The 23,032-nt window shown below is 37.5% G+C and overlaps 1 protein-coding gene across 3 annotated transcripts in view; it reads right to left on the reverse strand.

The window, feature by feature from the left end:
• Nucleotides 1–23,032, reverse strand: part of ATM (ATM serine/threonine kinase) — an 80,755-nt gene that overhangs the window by 40,802 nt on the left and 16,921 nt on the right. The window contains exons 14-32 of one of the 3 annotated variants that reach the window (XM_075140033.1): nucleotides 22,704–22,835; nucleotides 21,849–21,974; nucleotides 21,637–21,726; nucleotides 20,424–20,595; nucleotides 19,025–19,224; nucleotides 18,416–18,498; nucleotides 18,152–18,307; nucleotides 17,614–17,689; nucleotides 17,332–17,462; nucleotides 15,860–15,980; nucleotides 14,385–14,561; nucleotides 13,402–13,571; nucleotides 12,856–13,102; nucleotides 12,127–12,245; nucleotides 10,673–10,799; nucleotides 9,274–9,473; nucleotides 7,173–7,347; nucleotides 1,901–2,065; nucleotides 946–1,078 (exon numbers count right to left, since the gene is read on the reverse strand). In XM_075140033.1, coding sequence (XP_074996134.1) covers nucleotides 946–1,078; nucleotides 1,901–2,065; nucleotides 7,173–7,347; nucleotides 9,274–9,473; nucleotides 10,673–10,799; nucleotides 12,127–12,245; nucleotides 12,856–13,102; nucleotides 13,402–13,571; nucleotides 14,385–14,561; nucleotides 15,860–15,980; nucleotides 17,332–17,462; nucleotides 17,614–17,689; nucleotides 18,152–18,307; nucleotides 18,416–18,498; nucleotides 19,025–19,224; nucleotides 20,424–20,595; nucleotides 21,637–21,726; nucleotides 21,849–21,974; nucleotides 22,704–22,835 — 2,800 coding nt within the window. Of the gene's footprint in view, nucleotides 1–945; nucleotides 1,079–1,900; nucleotides 2,066–7,172; nucleotides 7,873–9,273; nucleotides 9,474–10,672; nucleotides 10,800–12,126; nucleotides 12,246–12,855; nucleotides 13,103–13,401; nucleotides 13,572–14,384; nucleotides 14,562–15,859; nucleotides 15,981–17,331; nucleotides 17,463–17,613; nucleotides 17,690–18,151; nucleotides 18,308–18,415; nucleotides 18,499–19,024; nucleotides 19,225–20,423; nucleotides 20,596–21,636; nucleotides 21,727–21,848; nucleotides 21,975–22,703; nucleotides 22,836–23,032 lie in introns of those variants that run through there. The other 2 variants (XM_075140034.1, XR_012672022.1) reach the window with 2 other exon arrangements.

The raw sequence follows: 23,032 nt of genomic DNA on the forward strand, positions 1-23,032 counted from the left end.
TTGTATAACTGCTGCCAGATAATTTAATCTGTTCTTGTACTGTGATAAAAGTGATAAGTGCTCCCTACTCAGCTCCATCATACCATTCACCAGTTCATACACCTCTCTGTATTCCTATTCAATCTCTTCTCCAAGCTCACAAGACTCTCCTCTGATGGAAGCTGTTCCACACAAGTTTGTTGCCCTTTTACTAACTCTCTTTTCAAGCAGAATTTCAAGATTAAAATTGTAAATTATATTCAAGATATGGGGACACAATGCACTTACACCATGACCTTATGACAGACTATTATTCTTCCCCAAATTTTTGCACTTATTTACAATGAATTACATCAGCTCTTTTTATCTTCCCGTCATGCACACAAGCTAATGAGGACTTGATGTAGAGGAGAAAAGTAAAATGGTCTGGCACAAGCATCTGAAAACCAAAATAGGAAGGAACTGGGTCTGCATTGAGGGCTGAAACAGAATGCTGGGATGTGGCAAGGTTCAACTAAACTAAATCCTACCATTTTAAAACTCCTGTGAGTTTTTCTTTCTAACATACTATGCCTTTAATAAAACCTAGCTTCATTACATTTAAAGAGTAGGGAGATTCATATACAAGAAAACTCACTAAGCAGCCATAAAGCAATACACTCATATAATATGTATCCTAGTCATTCACAATCATAAGTGCCCCGTGCCAAAAGCTGGAAGGGCATTTTATCCTCTCTGCCATGTAACGCCTCATATAGTATTTATAATACACTCTGCTAAAGATACTTCAGTTTTGCATGAATAATAAATGTCATTCTACTCTGCATGTGAAATTATAATAAGGTTACATTGTTAAACATACAAAAACCGAGAGACAAAATAAAACAATTTTGAATTAGAATAGGGTTACATCGCTACACACCTAAAACCAGATACAAAAGCAAATACATAATCAGATGTCAGTACCCTGGAAATTTTTCAGGAGATCCTTCATCTGATCTTTATATTGTTCCAATTGTTTGCGTAAATCATACAGTCCTTCAAGTCGTGTTAAGGGCAGTGAATCACAAACACCAACTGAGAGAAAGTGATTAATTTCCTGCAAAACAACATTTTGTATTAAGCATATACATATATACATAAAATATAGCATACAAATAAAGGCTTCAAGTAAAGAAGTGGCTCTCAGCAGTCCACAATGGGGATATTAATAGATGCAAATTAAGAATGGAGACCTACAAATATCTCAGTGTCTGAAACTGGCAATAAAAAGAATCTATATGTCTAATTTAAATCTTTCTCAACTATACCTATACCTAGAAAATTGTTTTTCTTTTTGTCCTGGTTTCGGCTGGGATAGGGTTAAATTTCTTCCTAGTGCTGTGTTTTGGATTTAGTATGAGGAGAATGTTGATAACACACTGATGCTTTCAGTTGTTGCTAAGTGCCCTCCTAGTCCAAGGACAGCTCCCATGCCTACTGACTGAGCTAGGTACACAAGATGGGAGGGAACATAATCAGGACAGCCAGCCCAGCTGGCCAATGGGGTATTCCATACCATGTGATGTCATGCTCAGTATATGAAGGGTAGGTGTGATCCAGGAAGTACCGATCGCTACTTGGTTATCGGTCAGCGCGGGTGGTGAGCAATTGCATTGTGCATCACTCATTTTGTATATTCTATCATTATCATTATTATTTTCCCTTTTTTTTCCCTGTTCTATTAAACTGTCTTTATCTCAACCCACGAGTTTTTCTCACTCTTACCCTTCCGATTCTCTCCCCGTCCCGCTGGGGGTGGGGGGAGTGAGTGAGCGGCTGCGTGGTATTTGGCTGCCTGCCAGGTTAAACCACGACACTTTTGAAAGTTTGCATTACAAAAACCACTATGCTATGAGATATATTTTAAAATGTTAATTACCTCCAAAAGAGAATATGGTCCTTTACTGTACTTTATCTTCTGTTGAGTTGCTCGCACATCTTTAAAAGCAGGATATTCAGGAAAAGGATCTAAGCATTTGACTGCTTGGTACAGATTTTCATTATCCTTGTTATCTATCACCAGATACTTCAACAAGCCTAGGACCTAAACGAAAAAAGAAAATGAAAAACAAAAAAGACAGAGAAACATTTTTTGAGCCATACTTCTTATTCAGGTTATAAAGTTTGTATTTCTCCAAGTTCCATTAAACTGAGAACTCTATAAAAAAATGGTAAAATAATTTATTTACACTGTTAAAAATTATAAAATGTTTAGAGGCTTGGGGAAATCACAGATACATTCTGAAATGGTGACGTGTTTTTGCTGCTGCCTCTCCCAAACAGACATCAAAGCTTTTATTAATACAGCCTGCAGTTTTATCCTGTCTTTTGATGAAGCTGATTTCAAATACTGGCCAATACAATCATTACAATATTGTCAATGATTTAGCAACACACTGCACCCAAGCAGTCCTTCCGATGTTATTAGGACTTTATTATTCTTACTAACTAAAGTGCTGGTAATTTGAAATCCTGACAAATGGCTAAATATCGTAATTTACTGCCCAAATCACAGAACACTGGCAGAATTTGTTTTAAAACAGATCTACATCTTGAATAAATGCTTGCTAAATGGGTACCATACTTTCTTCGCAAAAACACTGCTTTTATGCTTTACTTACAAATCTATGCAATTGGATATTCAATCCAGGCAGCTTTGCGGAGTCTACAATCTAAATGATGAGGTTTTTATTTGGAGACTTGTATTTACCTGAAAACGATTATCTAGCCTCCATTCAATGCTAGAAGAAAAATAAAGAGAAGAAACTGAAAAGTGATCACTAGAGGAAGGACTTCCCTTCAGGAGTATGATGTGAGAAGGTTTCATATTTGATATCAGTTCCAATTCAGAGAAATTTCTGCCCTGCTCACTTTGTTTCTGCCCAGGGATGCCCTGACATGTTGCCTTTGCAGTCGTGCATGTACAACTGTTTGCACAGACATATTATAAATCTGATCATGATCATTAAGCTGGGAAAATGATTGCCAGGTTATTTTCAGCTGGATCAGCATAGCCCTCCAACTGAACTGGAAGTACAAGGAGGAGGACAATGTAGGGCTACACTGCAACCACGAAGGTGCATACAGCACCACGGGATCAGATTAAGCCAGAAGGCAATCATGAGGACCTGAAGTGCAACAGGCATATTCTTCTCACCTTCAGCTACTAATTATAAGTCTCTGAATCTAAGTATATTTCCATCCCCAGCAGAATGCACATGCAAATCACCAGAAGGAAAACAAGGCCTGTCACGCAACAGAAACTGCTTCATTTCCCTCTTAAGGCCTATGCACTACATTTATTTTTAATGATAATTTGTTAAATAAATAGCTGAACTACTGAAATCTGTTCTTTGCACGTATTTCCTCTTTGTCCTCTAGACACCTTCCCCTTCCAAAGGTCTTCATCGTATTTCCTGTGAAATCATCTACAGAGCTTCGTAGGTAACTGCTTGGCTACTCGTGTGCTTGTACTGATTAGCTTGCCATCACCAGCAGTTTACCAATGCCTATGTTCGCTCTATCTTTTCCTTAGTGGTACCACTGATTTGGAGTCTCTACTCAACTAAGGTAACAACTCTTCTGAAACTTACCCTGAAGGTTTTAATTCTCTTTCAGATTTGTCTGAAAAAGGTGCACAGATTCAAAGCAGACATACAAGACATTACAACACCATTAAAGCTCTTTAAGAAATCTGATTTTTTATAGACTAAATAAATAGAGAATTAGAAAGTAAGTGATACAGTAATCTCAGCAATTATGATACAAATACATCTTAATCACTGTTTAAAGCCACAGGAATTAAATATGGAATATCTAAATATGGAAACTCCCGGGACTGGTACGGCCCTCCGATTACTACCCGCTACTGGTTATACAGGCTGGCAGCGAGGAGGTTGCAGAGAGAAGTCCCGAAGGGATCAAAAGGGGCTTCAGGGCCCTGGGGCGATTGGTGGAAGGATCAGGAGCACAGGTAGTGTGTTCCTTGATCCCTTTAGTGGCAGGGAAGAATACTGAAGGGAACAGGAAAACTCATCGGATCAACACGTGGCTCAGGGGCTGGTGCCATCGGCAGAATTTTGGCTTCTTTGATCATGGGAGGTTTACACGGCACCGGGCCTGCTGGGGACAGGCGGAGTTCAGCTGTCTCACAGGGGGAAAAGGATTCTCGCGTATGAGCTGGCGGGGCTCATCGAGAGGGCTTTAAACTACATTCGAAGGTAGAAGGGGATAAAACCAGGCTCACTAGAGAAGAGCCTAGGGACCGCACGCCAATGTCGGGGGAGAAATCGGTAGCCCAGCTCAAGTGCATCTACACCAATGCACGCAGCATGGGCGGCAAACAGGAGGAGCTGGAAGCCATTGTGCAGCGGGGTAGCTATGACTTAGTCGCCATCACGGAAACGTAGTGGGATGAGTCTCACGACTGGAGTGCTGCAATGGATGGCTATAAGCTCTTCAGAAGGGACAGGCGAGGAAGGAGAGGCGGTGGGGTAGCCCTGTATGTTAGGGAGTGCTTCGACTGTCTAGAGCTCGATGATAGCGATGATGAGGTCGAGTGCTTGTGGGTAAGGATGAGGGGGAAGGCCAACAAGGCAGATATCCTGCTGGGAGTCTGTTATAGACCACCTAGCCAGGACGAGGAGGCAGATGAAGTATTCTACCAGAGGCTCGCAGAAGTCTCCCAGTCGCTAGCCCTTGTTCTCGTGGGGGACTTCAACTTTCCGGATGTCTGCTGGAAATACCACACGGCAGAGAGGAAACAGTCAAGGAGGTTCCTGGAGTGTGTGGAGGATAACTTCCTGACGCAGCTGGTAAGCGAGCCCACTAGGGGAGGTGCCTCGCTTGACTTGCTGTTCACAAACAGAGAAGGGCTGGTGGGAGATGTGGTGGTCGGAGGCCAGCTTGGACTTAGTGAACATGAAATGATAGAATTCTCGATTCTTGGTGAAGTAAGGAGGGGGGCCACCAAAACTGCTACCATGGACTTCTGGAGGGTGGACTTTGGCCTGCTCAGGACACTGGTCGAGAGGGTCCCTTGGGAGACAGTCCTGAAGGGCAAAGGGGTCCAGGAAGGCTGGACGTTCTTCAGGAAGGAAGTCTTGAAGGCGCAGGAGCGGGCTGTCCCCATGTGCCGCAAGAAGAATGGGCGGGGAAGGCGACCGGCCTGGCTGAACGGGGAGCTCTGGCTGGGACTCAGGGAAAAAAGGAGAGTTTATCACTTGTGGAAGAAGGGGCAGGCAACTCAGGAAGAGTACAGGGATCTCGTTAGGTCGTGCAGAGAGGAAATTAGACAGGCAAAAGCCCAGCTAGAACGCAACCTGGCCACTGTCGTGAGAGACAATAAAAAATATTTTTACAAATACATTAATGACAAAAAGAGAGCCAAGGAGAATCTCCATCCTTTATTGGATGCGGGAGCGGGGGGTAACATTGCCACCAAGGATGAGGATAAGGCTGAGGTACTCAATGCCTTCTTTGCCTCAGTCTTTAATAGTCAGAGCAGTTATCCTCAGAGTACTCAGCCCCCTGAGCTGGAAGACAGGCACAGCGAGCAGGATAAACCCCCCATAATCCAAGAGGAAGCAGTTAATGACCTGCTACGCCACCTGGACGCTCACAAGTCTATGGGGTCAGATGGGATCCACCCGAGGGTACTGAGGGAGCTGGCGGAGGAGTTTGCCAAGCCACTCTCCATCATTTACCAGCAGTCCTGGTTAACAGGGGAGGTCCCAGACGACGGGAGGCTTGCCAATGTGACGCCCATCTACAAGAAGGGCCGGAGGGAGGGTCCAGGGAACTACAGGCCGGTCAGCCTGACCTCGGTGCCGGGGAAGATTATGGAGCGGTTCGTCTTGAGGGCGCTCACGAGTCATGTGCGGGACAACCAGGGGATCAGGCCCAGCCAGCACGGGTTCATGGAAGGCAGGTCCTGCTTGACCAACCTGATCTCCTTCTATGACCAGGTGACCCACCTCGTGGATGAGGGAAAGGCTGTGGATGTGGTCTACCTGGACTTCAGTAAAGCCTTTGACACTGTCTCCCACAGCATTCTCCTAGAGAAGCTGGCGGCTCACGGCTTAGACAGGTACACTCTTCGCTGGGTAAAAAACTGGCTGGACGGCCGAGCCCAGAGAGTTGTGGCGAACGGAGTTAAATCCAGTTGGCGGCCGGTCACGAGCGGTGTTCCCCAGGGCTCAGTACTGGGGCCGGTCCTGTTCAATATCTTGATATCAATGATCTGGATGAGGGGATCAAGTGCTCCCTCAGTAAGTTTGCAGATGACACCAAGCAGATCGGTGTTGATCTGCTCGAGGGTAGGAAGGCTCTGCGGAGGGACCTGGACAGGCTGGATCGATGGGCTGAGGCCAATTGTATTGAGGTTCAACAAGGCCAAGTGCTGGGTCCTGCACTTCGGCCACAACAACCCCAGGCAACGCTACAGGCTTGGGCCCCTCACTACAAGAAGGACATTGAGGTGCTGGAGCGTGTCCAGAGGAGGGCAACGAAGCTGGTGAAGGGCCTGGAGCACAAGTCTTATGAGGAGCAGCTGAGGGAACTGGGTTTTTTTAGCCGGAGAAGAGGAGGCTGAGGGGAGACCTCATCGCGCTCTACAGCTACCTGAAAGGAGGTTGTAGAGAGGTGGGTGTTGGTCTCTTCTCCTAAGTAACAAGTGATAGAACGAGAGGAAATGGCCTCAAGTTGCGCCAAGGGAGGTTTAGACTGGATATTAGGAAAATTTTCTTTACTGAAAGAGTGGTCAGGCCTTGGAACAGGCTGCCCCGGGAAGTGGTGGAGTCACCATCCCTGGAAGTATTTAAAAGACATGTAGATGAGGCGCTTAGGGACATGGTTTAGTCGGCATGGTGGTGTTGGGTTGATGGTTGGACTCGATGATCTTAGAGGTCTTTTCCAACCTTAATGATTCTATGATTCTATGATTTGTCAAAATAGAAGTACCAAAAGTAAAGACACTTTTATTTAAAAAATTAAAGGTATAGTGTTACATCCCAAATAATATTTTTTATATAAATCTACAAAGCATAGTAAAAATGAATTAAAATTGAACATGAGTATAGACAGAGCTTTTACGACAGTGAACATGAACTAAAAAGCTAACAGATAAGGAATAAGCAGCAACTGAAAACTACCTGTTCCTGAATCTCTGGCTGGTCCACGGCAAGAGGTATTAGGGTTCCTACAATAACATGAAGGTGGCTCTCTAGAGCATCATTGCAACATGTAACCGCTGTGTGGCAAACATGATGAAGAAGATCACAACAGAGTGAAAAGCTGCGCATGGATACGTCTCTGATAATAACAGGTCTGTCACAGGAAACAAAAAAATGAAACTGAAGAAATACAAATTGTCATTTTCTCAAGTATTAACCTACTATACAACAGGGAAGAATACGGGAAAAAGGGAAATATAAATCAACTTTATAGAACTGATACTAAACTTTAATATTATCAACTCAATCAGCTCTAAGGATTTAGCTCAGGAGACATGGGAGAAACAAAACACACATAATTTGACTGATCACTTTAAAAAGAAAAAGATCACTTTAAAGAAAAATATACTCCAAGAAGGAAAAAAACCCAAAACCAACCCAAAAAGGCTTTTAGATTATTATTTGCCAGAACAATGTTTGACAGAAACAGAACAAAGTGGAAAACATGCTCTCTGAACCCTCCCCTCCCTCACATAACCATTAATTTAAAAAAAAAAAAATAATTAGGTTACAAAGGGCACCTGGAGATTATCTAGTCCAGCTTCCTGCCTGAAGCAGGGTCAGCTTCAAAGTCAGATCAGGTTCTCAGGGTTTTGTTGAGTTGAATTCTGACACATTCCTTGGATGGAGAATCAATAGCGTCTCTGAGCAACCTGCTCCAGTATTTGGCTATTCTCACTGTGAAAATCTTTTCCCTTATGTCCAACTAGAATTTCCCATATTGCAACCTGGTGCATGCTACCTCTCATCCTTTCTCTGTGCACCTCTAGGAAAAGTCTGGCTCTACCTTCTCTACAAGGTATCTTCCCCTCCAGAAACTGGAAAACAGAAATTAGATCAACTCCACTTACCCCTTTGGGGGTCTTCCACTCAACCCATCCCAGTTTGTCATTATATCTCATGTCTTGGCTGGAGCGGCCCCACACTGGACACAGAGGTCCTACTGCAGCTTCACAAAGCTCAGAGGGGAATGACTACTTCCCTCAACTTGCTGGCTACACTCTTGCCAGCACAGTCCAGTACACAGTCAGCCTTCAGTGATAAAAAGCACACTGCTGACTCATCCAGTTTGTCCTCCAAGACTCCTGGGTCCTCTTCTGCAAAGCTACTTTATAGACAGTCAGCTCCCAAGCCTGCACTCGTGCATGGGGTTATTCCATCCCAGGTGAAAAGACTTAGGGGTTGTCTGTTCAACCTCCCAATGTACCTGTCGTCCCACTCCTACAGCTAGAGGAGGTCCTTCTGAAAGGCAGCCTTGCTCTCCAATGCATCAACTGCCCCCCGCCCCTAGTTTGATGTCAGTCACAATAATAAGTCTCATAATAATGGCATTTACCATAAAATCCACACCTCTCTCCAATATTTCAGGGTATGAAATGCTTCCAACAAGCAAAGCAATCAACTTGCACTTAAACTCAATGACATTTAGGTGAATAACTGTCTTGGAAATCCAAAGCTAAACCTCAAGTAAGAAAATATCTCTAGCCCTTATGAAAGATAAGAATCTCTGTTTAAATCTTAAGGCTGATGAAGTACCAGTTTTCTCAATCTGAAGACAAGTTAAAATAACAAGTACCAATTCTCACTCATTTTGTTAGCTACTTATTGTTGAGAATGTAAATGTCAATACTCTTTATTAATTCAATAAGCACATTTTATTCGACATGTGCTTACTTTGCACTTAACTCCACAATCTGAATTTTTCTCCCATATCCTTTAAATTCCCAAACACGCTTTCTGTCATCAAAATTTCCCAACACTTCTTATTTCTACAATTTAAGAGCGTATTATAGATACGAAATTCTGCAGTCTAGCAAACATTTAAATACAAGGATAGCACAAAACATTCCACATTTCAGTAAGTTGTAAATTTAAATTCTGATATTATCAAAGAAAGGCAATTTAATTTTTTCTTTCAGCAAATTCCAATCATTTCTACAAATGAATTAACATCTACTAGTGATACTAAAATGCAAGGTTACAAGAACAAGGAAGCGCAAGATATAATTACCGTATTTACCTGCTATTGATGTGGTGAATCAGGGTGTAAATTACATCTCGGAGGACAAAAGCCCATGCTCCTCCTAAACCATCTTTTATCTCTTTAAGTAACAGACTAACAAACAAGTGATAAATTGTAAGAACTCTGTGTTTCTTGTAAATATTGTTTGTATCTGATGCATGCTTACAAAGAGCTAGAAGGATTTTCTGGAATGAATCCTAAAAATGAATAAACGATGAGTAAAAAAAAAAAATTCATAATGCCAATACAGATACACTTTATATCAAGAAAAAACTTAAGCGATAAAGATTTTTTTTTTTTTAAAGGACATGGACAAAAAGACTTTATTATTTTTACTGCTTTAAACAAACATAAGACCTACATAGAAACCAATTCTCCAAGGAGGACTACAAGCCCCATACCTCCTAATTTTCTTTTTCTCTCCCCGGCCCCCCCCCCATGAGAAAGGTTGTGCTCTTTTTTCAGAAAACCAAACAATTATGGCAGTTTTCACCAACAGGAGAAACATCAAATAAAAACCATTAAAATATCGGGTAGTGCTTCAATCTATATTCTTTCAAACATAATGGTCATACATACAAAATGCATTATTTCATAGAATGTATCAATACAGATTGCAACTGTTAAAACTGTTAACTTAAAAAATAAAAGTAACTATCTTAAAGTACTAGGCAGGTTGTGTTACGTTTTAAAGAACTTATTCCACTAGCTGGCAATATTAACTTTTACACTCAAAAGATTTAGACAAACATGGTCCAGAAAAAGTTTTTTTTTCTTATTTTTAGATTGTTTATGGATAGGCAAAGTAAGTTGTTGACACCATATGCAATAAAATAGCATAAACTTTGAAAAGATATGTTTCTAAGGAATGATGTTACAAGACAGTAATATGTTTATGATTTATTGCAAGGACTGCATAATTTTATATGCCTTCAAATTTGCCTTTAACAACTGAAAATCAAATGTCTAAAAATATCACAGTCTACAAAATTCCACACTGTCAGTAAGGGAAGCAAACTTTAGTATCTTAATTGTAGATAGTATTTAGATAAAACTGTCCAAATGTAATTATTTTAGAACGCTCTTCAGACATTTGCCAAAGAAATGAATTGCATCTAAATTGTGTCTGGTACACACAGATTTCCCCAACCTTTGAAATAATCCTCTCTATTTATACATTATTTTATATGTATTATATAACTTATGTAATAGTTCAAGCATGTAATTTTTGTAAGGTTAATGTGTCCCTGAACTTACTTCCATTTCAGAAGGCAAACAAAAGAACAGAGAGGTTTCCTCATATATACATGACGAAGATGTCTAATTAAACCAAAATGTACCCATAAAATAAATCTTATATTCTACAGAAAAAAGAAAATCATCATTACATACTTACAGGGCTTTTAGAAAGAACTGCTACAAGACTTTTTAATTTGCTTTTATGACAGTTGCTAATATAGTCCAAGGTTGCCTTAATCACATAAGATGGAAAATAAGGAGGATTAGGAACAGGATCCAGTTCCCTAAATGAATAAAAAAGAGATTTTTTTTTTCCTTCCCAAAATCAAACCCCATGTATTAAATAAAGTAAGTCTCATTGAATAAACACGTAACTCCCAGGAAATCTTTTCTGCGTTCAGTAAGTAAGAAGCACCAAAAGCATCCAGCAGAGTGACATTCGTCTCATTTTTAGCTGTCTGTTTTCCCTCTATGGCAGCTTTCTAAGTTGTACTTTCTTAACATTATTTTATTATTTTTTGAAAGCTCATATGGCTAAAACCCCACACATTTGTCTCATCTAAGGTACTTTGTAGGAAAATCTAATTGCAAGTCATGGATAAAGCTTCTGCATTTTGTAATTATGGGAACAATTTGGTTGAGAAAAAAGTAATCATGAATCTCCCCATTATAAAAAAAGGCTAGTCAACTTTTCTTGGACCTCAAAAAGAAAAGAAATGCATCATGATAGTAACAAAACAGCAAAACCTAAGTTTCATCACTCTTATTCTTACCATTCACTTCTTAGGAAGAAAAACTTTGATTACAAGCAGACACCACAGTCTGTTAACAAGCTCACTGAAACAAACTTCTTTTATAAAGTTCTGAAATTCTCAGCCATTTAACTTTTGGCAGATTTTCACTGAAATGCTTTGGTTCCTTTCAACTTTATATTTCTACAATAAAAATATCTTCTTCAATAACTTCAGAAAGTGTAATGTTTTTCCAAATAGTTTGTATCTAAGCACAAAAATCTGGAAAATTATTTCCAGATATAATTATGCAAATAGTGATATTTTTAGGACAACAACAAAGACTGAAAAGCTCATAAAAATGAAGATATTTATGGCATTAGAATACTTCTATTAATTAGGGATTTGTTTATTTGGCATTGCTTAAACAATCTCCTTACCAAAGGCAAGAGCTGCCACTACAAGAACTGTTAAGAAATGGTTCACTTCACTTCTCAGTAACTTCGAAATACTTAAAGACCTTTAAAAGAATCACTTTAATTTAGACATTAAAACCTCACCAACTTTACAGAGAGGGCAGTCCATCCAAATTTGAACTAATCTAAATTGGCATCACCATAGTCCAGCTCACCAACATACAATGGCATTCTCTTGCCCAGCCATTCATTCTTTCCATAACTGAAGTATTATAGAGGTTCTCCTTACTGATACTGGGGAAGAACTATGCGAGAAAGCATGCCCATGATACATCATTACTAATGACAGTAAAATCCTTTAATTCTTAACTTCAAGGCCACCTCTTCTTATGCTTGAAGGGCACATTTTAATGCACAATGTTATACAAATACACTCAACATTTAGAAAATCTACAAGCATGTACCTTGTATATTTACTTAGATGAGCTCCTTCTTCTACCGTGGTATCAGGTGGTTCATGTAAGGTCATCAACAGTTCAACCACAATCTCTGGTAAGTTATTATGAGATAAATTGTCAATTTGCTAGAAGGAGAAAAATACTGTTTTAGTAAGAAAAAAATATTTTAACTAAAATAATTTAACATTTCTTCTCCTTCTGAGAAAACCCATTTTTTCCTGTCCGCATTCTCTATTTGTTCAATTATCCATGACACACAATTCATTCAGAAATTAAGTCTGGTTAAGTCTTACCTATGGCAGTCACAGGTAGAACAATTTACTTTCCTACAGTATCTGGGAAAAAAAATTATGTTTAATTTTACTACTAGTCCTGAATATAGAGTTTGCCTCTGGGGAAGATGGCTCCTCATAATGCATTAACAAAATATTTTAAGAGGAAAACATGACTTAAACAGATATATGACAGGGAAAGTCAGGGTTGGATAATTAATGGTAAAAAAAATTTTTATTACATTCTGAAAAAAATTATACTTCAAGTCAACTGTCTGTCTGAAAGTTTCTATTGAATAGTTACTTGAAAACCTTGGGATAAAAATTTGGCTAGTTTGGCTTTAGTAAAATAATAATTTTGTATCTATAAACATGAACTATTTAAATTTTACAGAATATATAAAAGTTTCTTTCAGGTCTGTTAAATGCCATAGAATTCAATTTACAAATTTAAAACAGATACCTGTTTTCCTAAGCAGTTTTCATCCTTAAGCATATCATAGACTTTAGAAGCTGTATCTCTTTGCTCTGCTACTTCACTCTTTCCATGGCTTTGATAGGCAAAATACGGGAGGATATTCACAAGTATTTTTGGGAAACAGTCTGCTAGAACCTGCCTCCAGTCTTTTTCAATCTTGTTGGCAAGTGATTTCACATCTTCAAATTGACTTCTAATCACCAGGTGTGGAACCAAAACTTTGTAACAAGACCTAAACGTAGTAAATACATTTCCAGAATGTTCTTGAATTGGATTTTTTAAAAAATCTCTAGCATAATACAACAAATACCATTCCTCTGCTGTATAATTAAACTTGTAATTATTGTTTAGCTACTACTATACAAAAAAATCTTACCAGCATAATTATAATATACTGGGAATACATTTTAAAAGCTCTCAATATGTTATCTTACAACAAAATCCTGAAGCATTACTACATTGAGAAATTCGAAACCCTGTGTCATAATTGTAAATAAATCTAAATAAACTGCTTGCATATAGCAAACTTACCTGTAGAATTCCTCAAGGCTACTATAGTTCAAAAGAACATAAGGAAAAGCAGACAGGCTATATCCACTGTCATTTATTTTCAGCCACTCCATCACCAAATAGTCTAAATGCGATGTCATGAAGTCTTCTATACTTTTATAGCCGAAAATGTCAGATACTTTTTTCAAAACCTGTGCATGAAATAAGACTGCAGAAATAGCATGCAGAGTACATGATACTATGGCAAACTGACAGTACTACACCTCCATGTCCCGCTCCCCCCCACCTCCCCCAACCTTTTAATGAATATTTGTATAATTAAGCTCCTATTTAGCATAAGCAATTTTTTTATTATTTGTATTGACGTATCTCTGAAAAGTGCAATCAAGGAACTACAACTACCCCGTATGAGGTGGTATGCAAAGAAAGGACAGGCAGTACACATTTTGTGGGGTAGAAACTGTGTGTAAAAATAAGAGGCAATGAACAGAAAGAAAGGATAAAAAGGAGAGAACATGTGCACTAGAAAAATGACAGGAAGAAAGGCTGCAGTACAAACAGCGATTATTTCAGTACGCCCTTGTGAACTTCAAAATAAAAGTCCACCAGACACATACCATCTTCCAACACTTTGCATTTATTTTACATATTTTTCACGTTGGAAAGCTCACTTTATTTCCACTCATTAGAAAGATTTTTTTAAATGAGATCTGCAATCTTCAATGTATAAAAATCTATTTGTACTTCAGATCTGTGCTTTCAACATACAAGATTTTGTATTAAATTAAAAAATTAAATTAAAATTGCCTTTTATGAAATATGTCATTATTTCTATGTAGGTCATTAAATATAATTACAAATTCATTCAGATATTTAAGTCCCACATTAGACATGCTTTTAAAAAATTTAACACCTTTCAATACTGACAAAAGCATTTTGTACTGTTCCAATTTTAACCTAAGCTTAATTTATAACCTAAATATAAAATGGAATTTTATACTTGCCTTTTTCACAAGGTGAGGTTCTAATCCATTCTCTTTCACAGACTGGCAAATAGCAAACAAAGCTTGCTTTTCACAGACAGGACTGCAGCACAGAACCATGGTTATAAGCATCAGCAAAACTGCTTTTCCATTACACTGTTTGTCCAAAAGATCTTCAGGACTTACATCATCCCTGACCTTCAATAAGAAATAATTAAGAACTTGTACAAATATTCTGTTAAAGCAATCTCCTAATTAATAAATGAGCATAAATAATTTAAATTAAGGGCATTGACATAAATACTGTGGAAAATCTTGCTTTGATTGCTTAAAAATTACTTCCCACAGCTGTCTGCTCCACTCCTCAACCAGAAGTTACTGCCTCCAGCATGCCAGCACACATGTCGATACCTCATACACTCCAATTCATGTTACAGTATCAGCAGTTTAAACAAAGGCAACGCACTTAACAGAGAAATGATGGAGCCACTGACAAGTCTTTTTGCTCCTCCCTGATGTATATAGGAAAGAACTGCCTTATAATTCAAATGCAGTTCTTCCCCTATTAAGGCATGGTGTTGACAAGTGATGAACATTGAATGAAAGTAACAGGAAACTGCAATGAAAGGGCAGAAGCTAATAGACAACAGCAAGCTGAGGTGACAGAACAGGGAGCCCAGGCAACAGAGAAATGAGATGAGACGACAAAGAGCTGGAGGCGACAGTACAGAGAGATAAAATGAGATGACAGAAAGATGAGGCCTCAGCAGCCAGCCCAAGCTACAAGACAGCAGGCAAAGGGAACAGAGAGAAAACGTAGCAGAGAGATGACATGCAGATAGATGATAGCGTGACAGAAAAAAAATGGAAAACGGAGATGATGTAGATGACTTAGCATGGTAGCAAGGAAGGATGAGAAGTGAAAGACACTAATAGAAAAATTAATAGTTAAAGAAATTCCATAGTAATATACATCATTGCATTTCCAGTCACTGCACTGAAGTAAAACTTTTCCTTCACTTGAAGGAATATTCTTCTGAATAGTTTAATTTTTTAAGCAGATTTTGGTTTGTGAAAACCACTGCTCTAATACCACTGGAAACATGATCTTACAAATCTGTTTTTATACTATGTAAACACATAATTTGAATTTACATTGCCTCTTATTCACTATTTATACGTTGTCTAGAATATTGAGGCTCCATTTCCTCTTTGATTCTTAAGTGTTACAGTACTGAAGCCCACAACAATGAATAGTATTATACAGAAAAGCAGTCTGGAACATACGGTGAAAAAGTTTACGAACTTCTAAAGTGGACAAAACAGTGACTGATTGGATGTGTAAGGAATTTCCTGACTACCACTTTGTTTCACCAGCTCAGATTATCAGAAGTCCAGAAGAATTAATGTTCTTGGAAAACTAAACACGATCATTTAAAAAGTCATCTTATTCGTAAGATGAAAACCAGGCAAAACTAATGACTAGATGTTGGTACCAGATTTCTCATTCCTTCCTGAACTCTGAGATATGCATTCTCAAAAGCTTTTTGCTGGAGCTTCAAAGGAAGAGGTTTTGATATTCCAGAAGAATCCCTCTGTTTCACATCTTGAAACAAACTTCAAAAAAAAGAACAATAATTATTAGCATAACATTTAGTCTACAGAATTACTGCATATTATGCGTATCAAATAATAAGAGTCTGATTTTCTGAATATCATTATTTTCTTCTCAACTTTCTTGTACAGCAGTCTTTCCTTCCTCTCCCTCAAACATTATCAATAACACTAAGAATATCTGTTGGGGCGAAATGGCAGAGCATAGCCTGAAAACATAGAAAAGTTTCCCAATCTCTGCCAGTGCAGGAAGCCAAACTTCAGTTGTCCATCACAATGGAACATTTCACATCATGAAGTCCTTTGGGAATATATTTATTGAACACATGTATATGTGAAAAGAGTTTCTCAAAGAATTTCTTTTTTGTAGATAACGGCCCAACCCACTTTGCTCTTTGTAACAAAAATGGACACATCACAGTGGATCAGACCAAATGTTACTCTTCTAACAATTCTAAGTGACTGTTAGCAGATACCTAAGAAAGATCACCATATGCTTGCCTTGTATGCATAATAATTCCTTGAATATAACATTTGACCACAGGTGACCTAGGCAGATCATGAGTTAGAAGTTGTGACCATATTTAGTATCCTTCAATGATCTCCTCTTCCGTGAATTTGTTGCTTTTTGAACCCCTGTAAACATCCAGCCAGTTGAAGATAGTAGGATAACACTCAGGATAACTGAATGCTGTACGAAGGAGTAAACCGTATTTTCTTAGAATCTTGAACCCGTTAGCTTCACTTGATGTCCCCTAGTCTTTAAACTGGAAGAGACTGCCAATCTTCACTTTGTTCCGCTCCAGATTTTGTAGAGTTATGTTATACCTCCTGCAATTCAACTCTTTTTGTAGTGAAGGGCTCCAGTTCATGCAACCGACAGCTGTGCATAAAGTGTTTCATACTTTTGAACATCCCTCCTCTACTCCTATTCCAGTTCAACTATATCCTTTTTGATGTATGGAGAAAGAACTATATACGGTATTCAAAATACAAGATCCTTTGAAAAAGTTTTTATGCTACACAATCTACTAATCTATTTCTACAGGATAAACAACTATTTCCTATTCAAGTTTTGCATCATAGATTTAGTGCAATATTTGCTATCATATATAGTTTTTTTAATATATATTATCTCTCTCTCTCTCTCTCTCACACACATCCCCCACAGAATAACTGAAATGTAGACAAAGTCTGAACACCTTACCAAAGTAATTTGGTAGGCTTTTACGTTCAGTCAAGATTAAAGCCCCAGAAGTACTGAAAAGAGCAGCTATACAGTAGCAGAAGTAACACCCAGTTAAGTGAAATTAAGCGTTATTCTTATAAAAAGAAAAAAGATCTACATTATCACCTGGTAATCGACTTTGCAGCAAGAATGCGAACTTGATGGTGACTATCTGCGAGAAAATGTGGGAAAGCATCACTCACAGGTAGATCTTCATTTATCACATTAAGGATCGCCCACTTGCAATGAGGATCAGCCTGAAGAAAATTAATATTGTGGTTTAAAATATACAGGAGACCTATAATGGAATATACACTGATGTATGCAAAAGATCTTTAGATACTGTTCTTAAGTACACCTTAAGTATATACTTAACGTACTAATGAATGTCAGAAAATCTGGGATTACCTCAAGCAGGGCTTTCATGCAGTTTAAAAGGGCCACTCTTACTGGTGCTGTGCATTTCTGTCCTTGAGCTAAATGCCTAAAATAAGGAAGATTTCAATAAACGAAAAAGTTGCCCACAATTTTGAGAAAAAGTCTAACAAGTTAGTTTCTGCTGCCCACAGTTCATTCTTTTGTGCTCAATAGGCACATTTGGGAGGATTTGATGTTTTTATTAATAATCTACAATTGTAAACAATATTCATTTTTGGTTGCTGAAGTTATCACTTGTTATAATTACTGATGCAATTCAGAGTGCAGTCAGTCTTTATTAATATACAATAGTATAGCATTTATTGTTCTAATACTATCTTAAGGACGATACGATTCTTCGCTACAAATATAACATGACACAGAAAATCTGGAAAGTTAAATGCTGGATAAAGATATCATAGATACCAACAGCAAGACATGCAACAGCACTACAGTCTGATTTGCACTGATAGCAAAGTTAAAAATTTTATTGCCCAACAGACTTCTGTATTAAATAGGTAAAACATACCAAAACGCTCCAACAACTGTCAAAAATTGTCCTTGGGCAATCCTTGTCTCTTCAGCATATGTGCTGGACTGGGCCAATCCTACTGCTATAGGAAGCAAGTTATTTAGAATTACTTTACAAACTTCTTGATCTCGACGGTACAAAGAACATACAGCACTGTGAAAGAAAGAAAGAAAAAATATCTTGAAACACTAAACAGCCCCCAAAGCCTCTAGCTGTTGAAATAAAATAGCTCTAATACATGCTGAATAGTTTCTCTCTTACGAAAGAGGCCTAAGAAGCATAAGAACATCGTCTTCAGGCAAGAGGTGTTCTTCAATAGGGAGCTCCTTCAAAAGGACCAAGTACTGGGGAATAATAAAAAAAAAAGAACCAAAATGGAAAATAATACTTAAGAAAATAAATAAAGAAAAACTATAAAACATTTTCAGTAACTCTTACATTAAATCACCCCAGCAAGGATACCTATTGTCGGCTCTTACACGTTAGACTCTGACCATCTTTTCATGCAAAGACTGTCACATAGTAATACAGCTCATGAAATTTTTAATTTTGGCAGTCAAAAACATTTCCTTTCTAAAATGAAAAACAGATTCTATTCTACTATAGAGACCATTTCTAGCTATTTAACAAATAATCAATGATAAACCAAGATGTTTATACCTCTCAACTCTTTATTTTCTGGTTTACAAATTCTAACTGCTCTTTCCCTGACCACAGCACACTTCAAAACACTAAAAGTAGCCTTTTTAATGTATTCTCAGGGAACCAATGATAAGAGAAAAACAAGAATACACAATTGACAAGAATATTCAAATTTAAAAACAGTACAAATATAGAGGTGGGTCTGCTGTAAAAAAAGCTCACACTCACCACGTGCAGATGCAACGGTTTAGCACTATCAAAGACACTGCCATCAGTAAGCATTAACAGCTTCCTCCGTATATCAGAGGCTCGGAAGCTCACTGCCTGAATTTGGACTGTAGTTAGACAAATACATAAGAACCTCAGAATTTCAAGGAGAAGTAAATCCTGCTTTGTCAACTGTTCTTCCGCTAATGGGCTCAAAGCACCTGAAAATAAGATATGCATGTAAGAAATGCTTCTCCAAAGACAATAAAAAAGTTGATAACATTTTAGGTCTTTACAAAACTAATTTAAGTTCTCAGAATAGCGTACTAGCAACCTTTAAGTTTATTTGTTATTGAGCAGTTACTGCATCAGTAACAGCTTCTTGAGTGTGTTTCCCACTTCTACAAAGGCCCTGTCTGAAACACAGGCTTTTAATTTTATGTGTCCATACATATGGCTGATTTCTACATCAAGGTTACAATGAACTCAGCAGAACCATATGCAGCTAAGTTCTTTTGTGTTGTTAACTATAACTTAGGATATATTTAAAATTACGGATTCAAATCTTCCCCAAAATTGAAATGATGACAATTACTATGTTAATATCATCATTGAAATTTCAATTATAACCTAAACGAAATAGCTACAAATGCCATTTTCCTGTCACATGTAGAACTCTTAACTTTTTGCAATTGCAACCTTTATTTATTAGAATTGTTTATCAGATGGTTGGAGAAGATACTTCTAAAGACAATTTAGAAGTCTTTTTCAACATGATGGGGAAAACAGACCAGCTGCTGCTGTTGGTGGCATTAATATAACACCATGATTTCCTTCTCATTCAATAATAAACAGAAGACATAATCCTGATCAAAAACTAAGATACACACCATTTTAAGAAAGAATTTAAACCAAAAGAGAACATCAGTACTTATAGCTCCTACAAGAATAAACAGACAGATTCATGCTCCTGTCCCTCTGCAGGTGCAGAGATATAAGAAAGCTGACCTTGTCAAGAACTACTGATCAGGAAAAGGAGAAAAGTTAAATAGGACTACTTTTAAGAAAATGAAACACAGTCTAATGACACAGACAGGTATCCTACAGACACACTTTCTAGTCTCTTTGCCAAAATTTCTGCTAACTTTGAACAAGTTAGCTAGCTTCTCTGCTTGCATTTTACTATTTATAATATAAAAAATAAACTCCTTTCCAAATGAGCTAGAACATTTCATTAACATCTTTAAAACACTAATGAGGTACAAAAGAATTATTTTTGTTTATAAAATACCTGGTTCAACCATTACCTGCTTCAACTATTAATAGAGCAGGACAATTTTGTATCTCACTGTCATTCAAGCAAAGAGCAATCTGTAAAAACAAGCTTTTGCAAACAGTTTTGGACACAGAGAAAACTTACCTGTTACATTTTGCATCTCACCAGATTCATTTGTATCACTGATGTCAGTCACTGAATGATCATCAAATAGATCATCAGATACCTGGTTATCTACTTCCATTATACTCTCCTCAGGATCATTCCCTGTTAGATCCACTTCTCCCAGTTCACTTGGTTTTCCAGTAAACGTCATCTGACAAAAACACCACATCCTTTTACAGTTGGCTTTTAAGGACAGGAGAAACACCACAGGCATAACACAAGAAAAGACACTACAGTTTCCCAGTGAACTAGAATGGGTGAAGACAGTAAGGGCTACACTGAATTGATGAATTTCATCCTTTGTGATAAACCAGTCTTCTACACACATGAATTGTTAGATTTGAACTATTCTCTTTAGGACACAAGGTTCCTAAGACAGATACTAGTCTCTGTGTTTTAGATGGTGCCAAGGACATTGTTAGTATTTGAAAAACAATTCTCTCTACAAGACTCACAAAGTTCTCACTATATTTCATAATTACAGAGAAATGAAAGGAAGGCATATGACCTTTTTGAGGGCATACTAATTACCACTTTCCCTACCAGACGACACGTTAACGGAAGGTAAGACTCTCAGCTTCTCCTCACCTGAAAAAACAAAGGATTTTGCCTACCTCGACCTGACTACAGGACAATGTACCAAAAAAGAAGTTTTAAGAATTGTGCTAAACACAGTGATGTGCCACCCTATTACTTTTCTCAGTGAGAAAGGAGGGTCATTTACAGTTAGAAGATTTAATATCTATATAATAAACACCTTTAAAGTGTTTTAAGGCACGTAAGTCCATCGAACTACAAAATAAATAGAAGCTTTTAAAACTTTACAAGTGCATTAAAATTAAATGTCATCTGTTACATTGTGGCATAAAATCTGTATATACTTTTACTCTAATACAGTATTAAAAAAAATCAAAAAATAACATAATTTATTTTTTAATGTTAACAATGTAATATATCAAGGCATGCTAACCTTGATCAAATGTTATCCATCTGCTCTCATTTTTCCCCTACACCTGTGTTTAAATGCTAAATAAAAATGTTTCCAGTTAGGCATTTTCTATAAAACTCAATGTATTTTGATTTATTTTTCAGTAATAAGTATCTCATTTGGTTTGCTTCCAAATTATTACACTGTAAAAACAATCCTCTTATAGAAGAGCACTGCATTTAGAAACAGGCAGAACGTACTTACCAGATTTTTGCAAATATCTACGAGATCATTCATAAATTTTGACGTTAACAAACGCAGGAATATATTAGACAGCACCTTATTCGCACTGTTCTGTAAGAAAGTAAGATGTACAGATAGGTTAATTCATTTTTTTTCAGGTACCATATGTATGATATTCAACTTTGTGATCTCATTAATGAAGAAAGAAATATAAATTCCTTTATAAACTTTACCTTGGTACAATTGCATAAACATTTTGTACACTGTATTATCAAAGTCCTCAGTGAGTTGATCTGGGCATCTTCATTTAGTTTGTTTTTAGACTGAGAAATGCTTTCTCCGGCATAATGAATGAGAGACTAGTAAAAATACAACACAGTTAAAATACCTCAGTTAAATTCCTTTATACATTGGCACACACACAGAGACAAAAGGCCATGATTCTCATTCATACAGCTTTGATATTTATAGTGTGCATCAATGAGTTTGGACTTCTTTCTTTTTTCTTTGATTTTTGTTTGACTCATTCTGTGCCAGAAGTGACAAAAAGATAAACCTGCCTGAAACATTGATATTTTCATCACAAAAGAAAAATACAGCATCTCTTCATAATGTGTAAGTTTTGGGTTTCCATATTTAAGGAAAAAACAACCTCAGATAGTAAGAGTAGTAATAATAATAATAACAGTAGCTGTCTTCATATTGGTTTAAACCATCAAATGATCTTAACAAATTCCTGCATAAAAGACCTATAAATGAAAGGACTTATTATTATCTAAGTAGTCCTTTGTCCACATGTCCATAACTATTTTATTTTTTTAAAAGGCATGACTCAGAAATGTATCAATATTTAGAATACTCTCCACTGCAAAACTGATGCATTGGTATACTGACAAAATTCCAGTGACTCCTCTCTTTCAGCAGCAGTGACATACTTAAACCTCTCTCAACTGCCTTTTTTTAAAAGCAGAAACCAATGGAAATATTCATGCTCTGAAAATGTGTCAATATGAATAGAATTTTTAAAATAACTTTATATTTAATGGTTTAATTAATTTTTAATAGTTCCCAAACACATTGCTGCGTACCTTAGCGTTCTGGAACAACTCTGATTTACACGCATCCTCTTCTTTAAATATACCAGTGTAGCAATAGCAACCAAGAACACCAATCAAGAGACTGACACATCGGACAAGGTGTTCTGCAGCAACAACCTTAGACTAAATTAAATACACAGTATAAATACCAGTGGTTTATCACTAAACTTTTTCACCAAAATACAGAATTCTTTAGAGTCTTTTTTAAACACTTTTATATATAGATTTCACCAAAATTAACAAAGATTTGCATCCTAGTTTTGTACTGCAGTTGCTTCAGCTCCCTAACATGTCCTTTTGGCTCTCCATGTTATAATATT

Source organism: Calonectris borealis, chromosome 1 (assembly GCF_964195595.1).
Source record: "Calonectris borealis chromosome 1, bCalBor7.hap1.2, whole genome shotgun sequence".
NCBI classification, from domain to species: domain Eukaryota; kingdom Metazoa; phylum Chordata; class Aves; order Procellariiformes; family Procellariidae; genus Calonectris; species Calonectris borealis.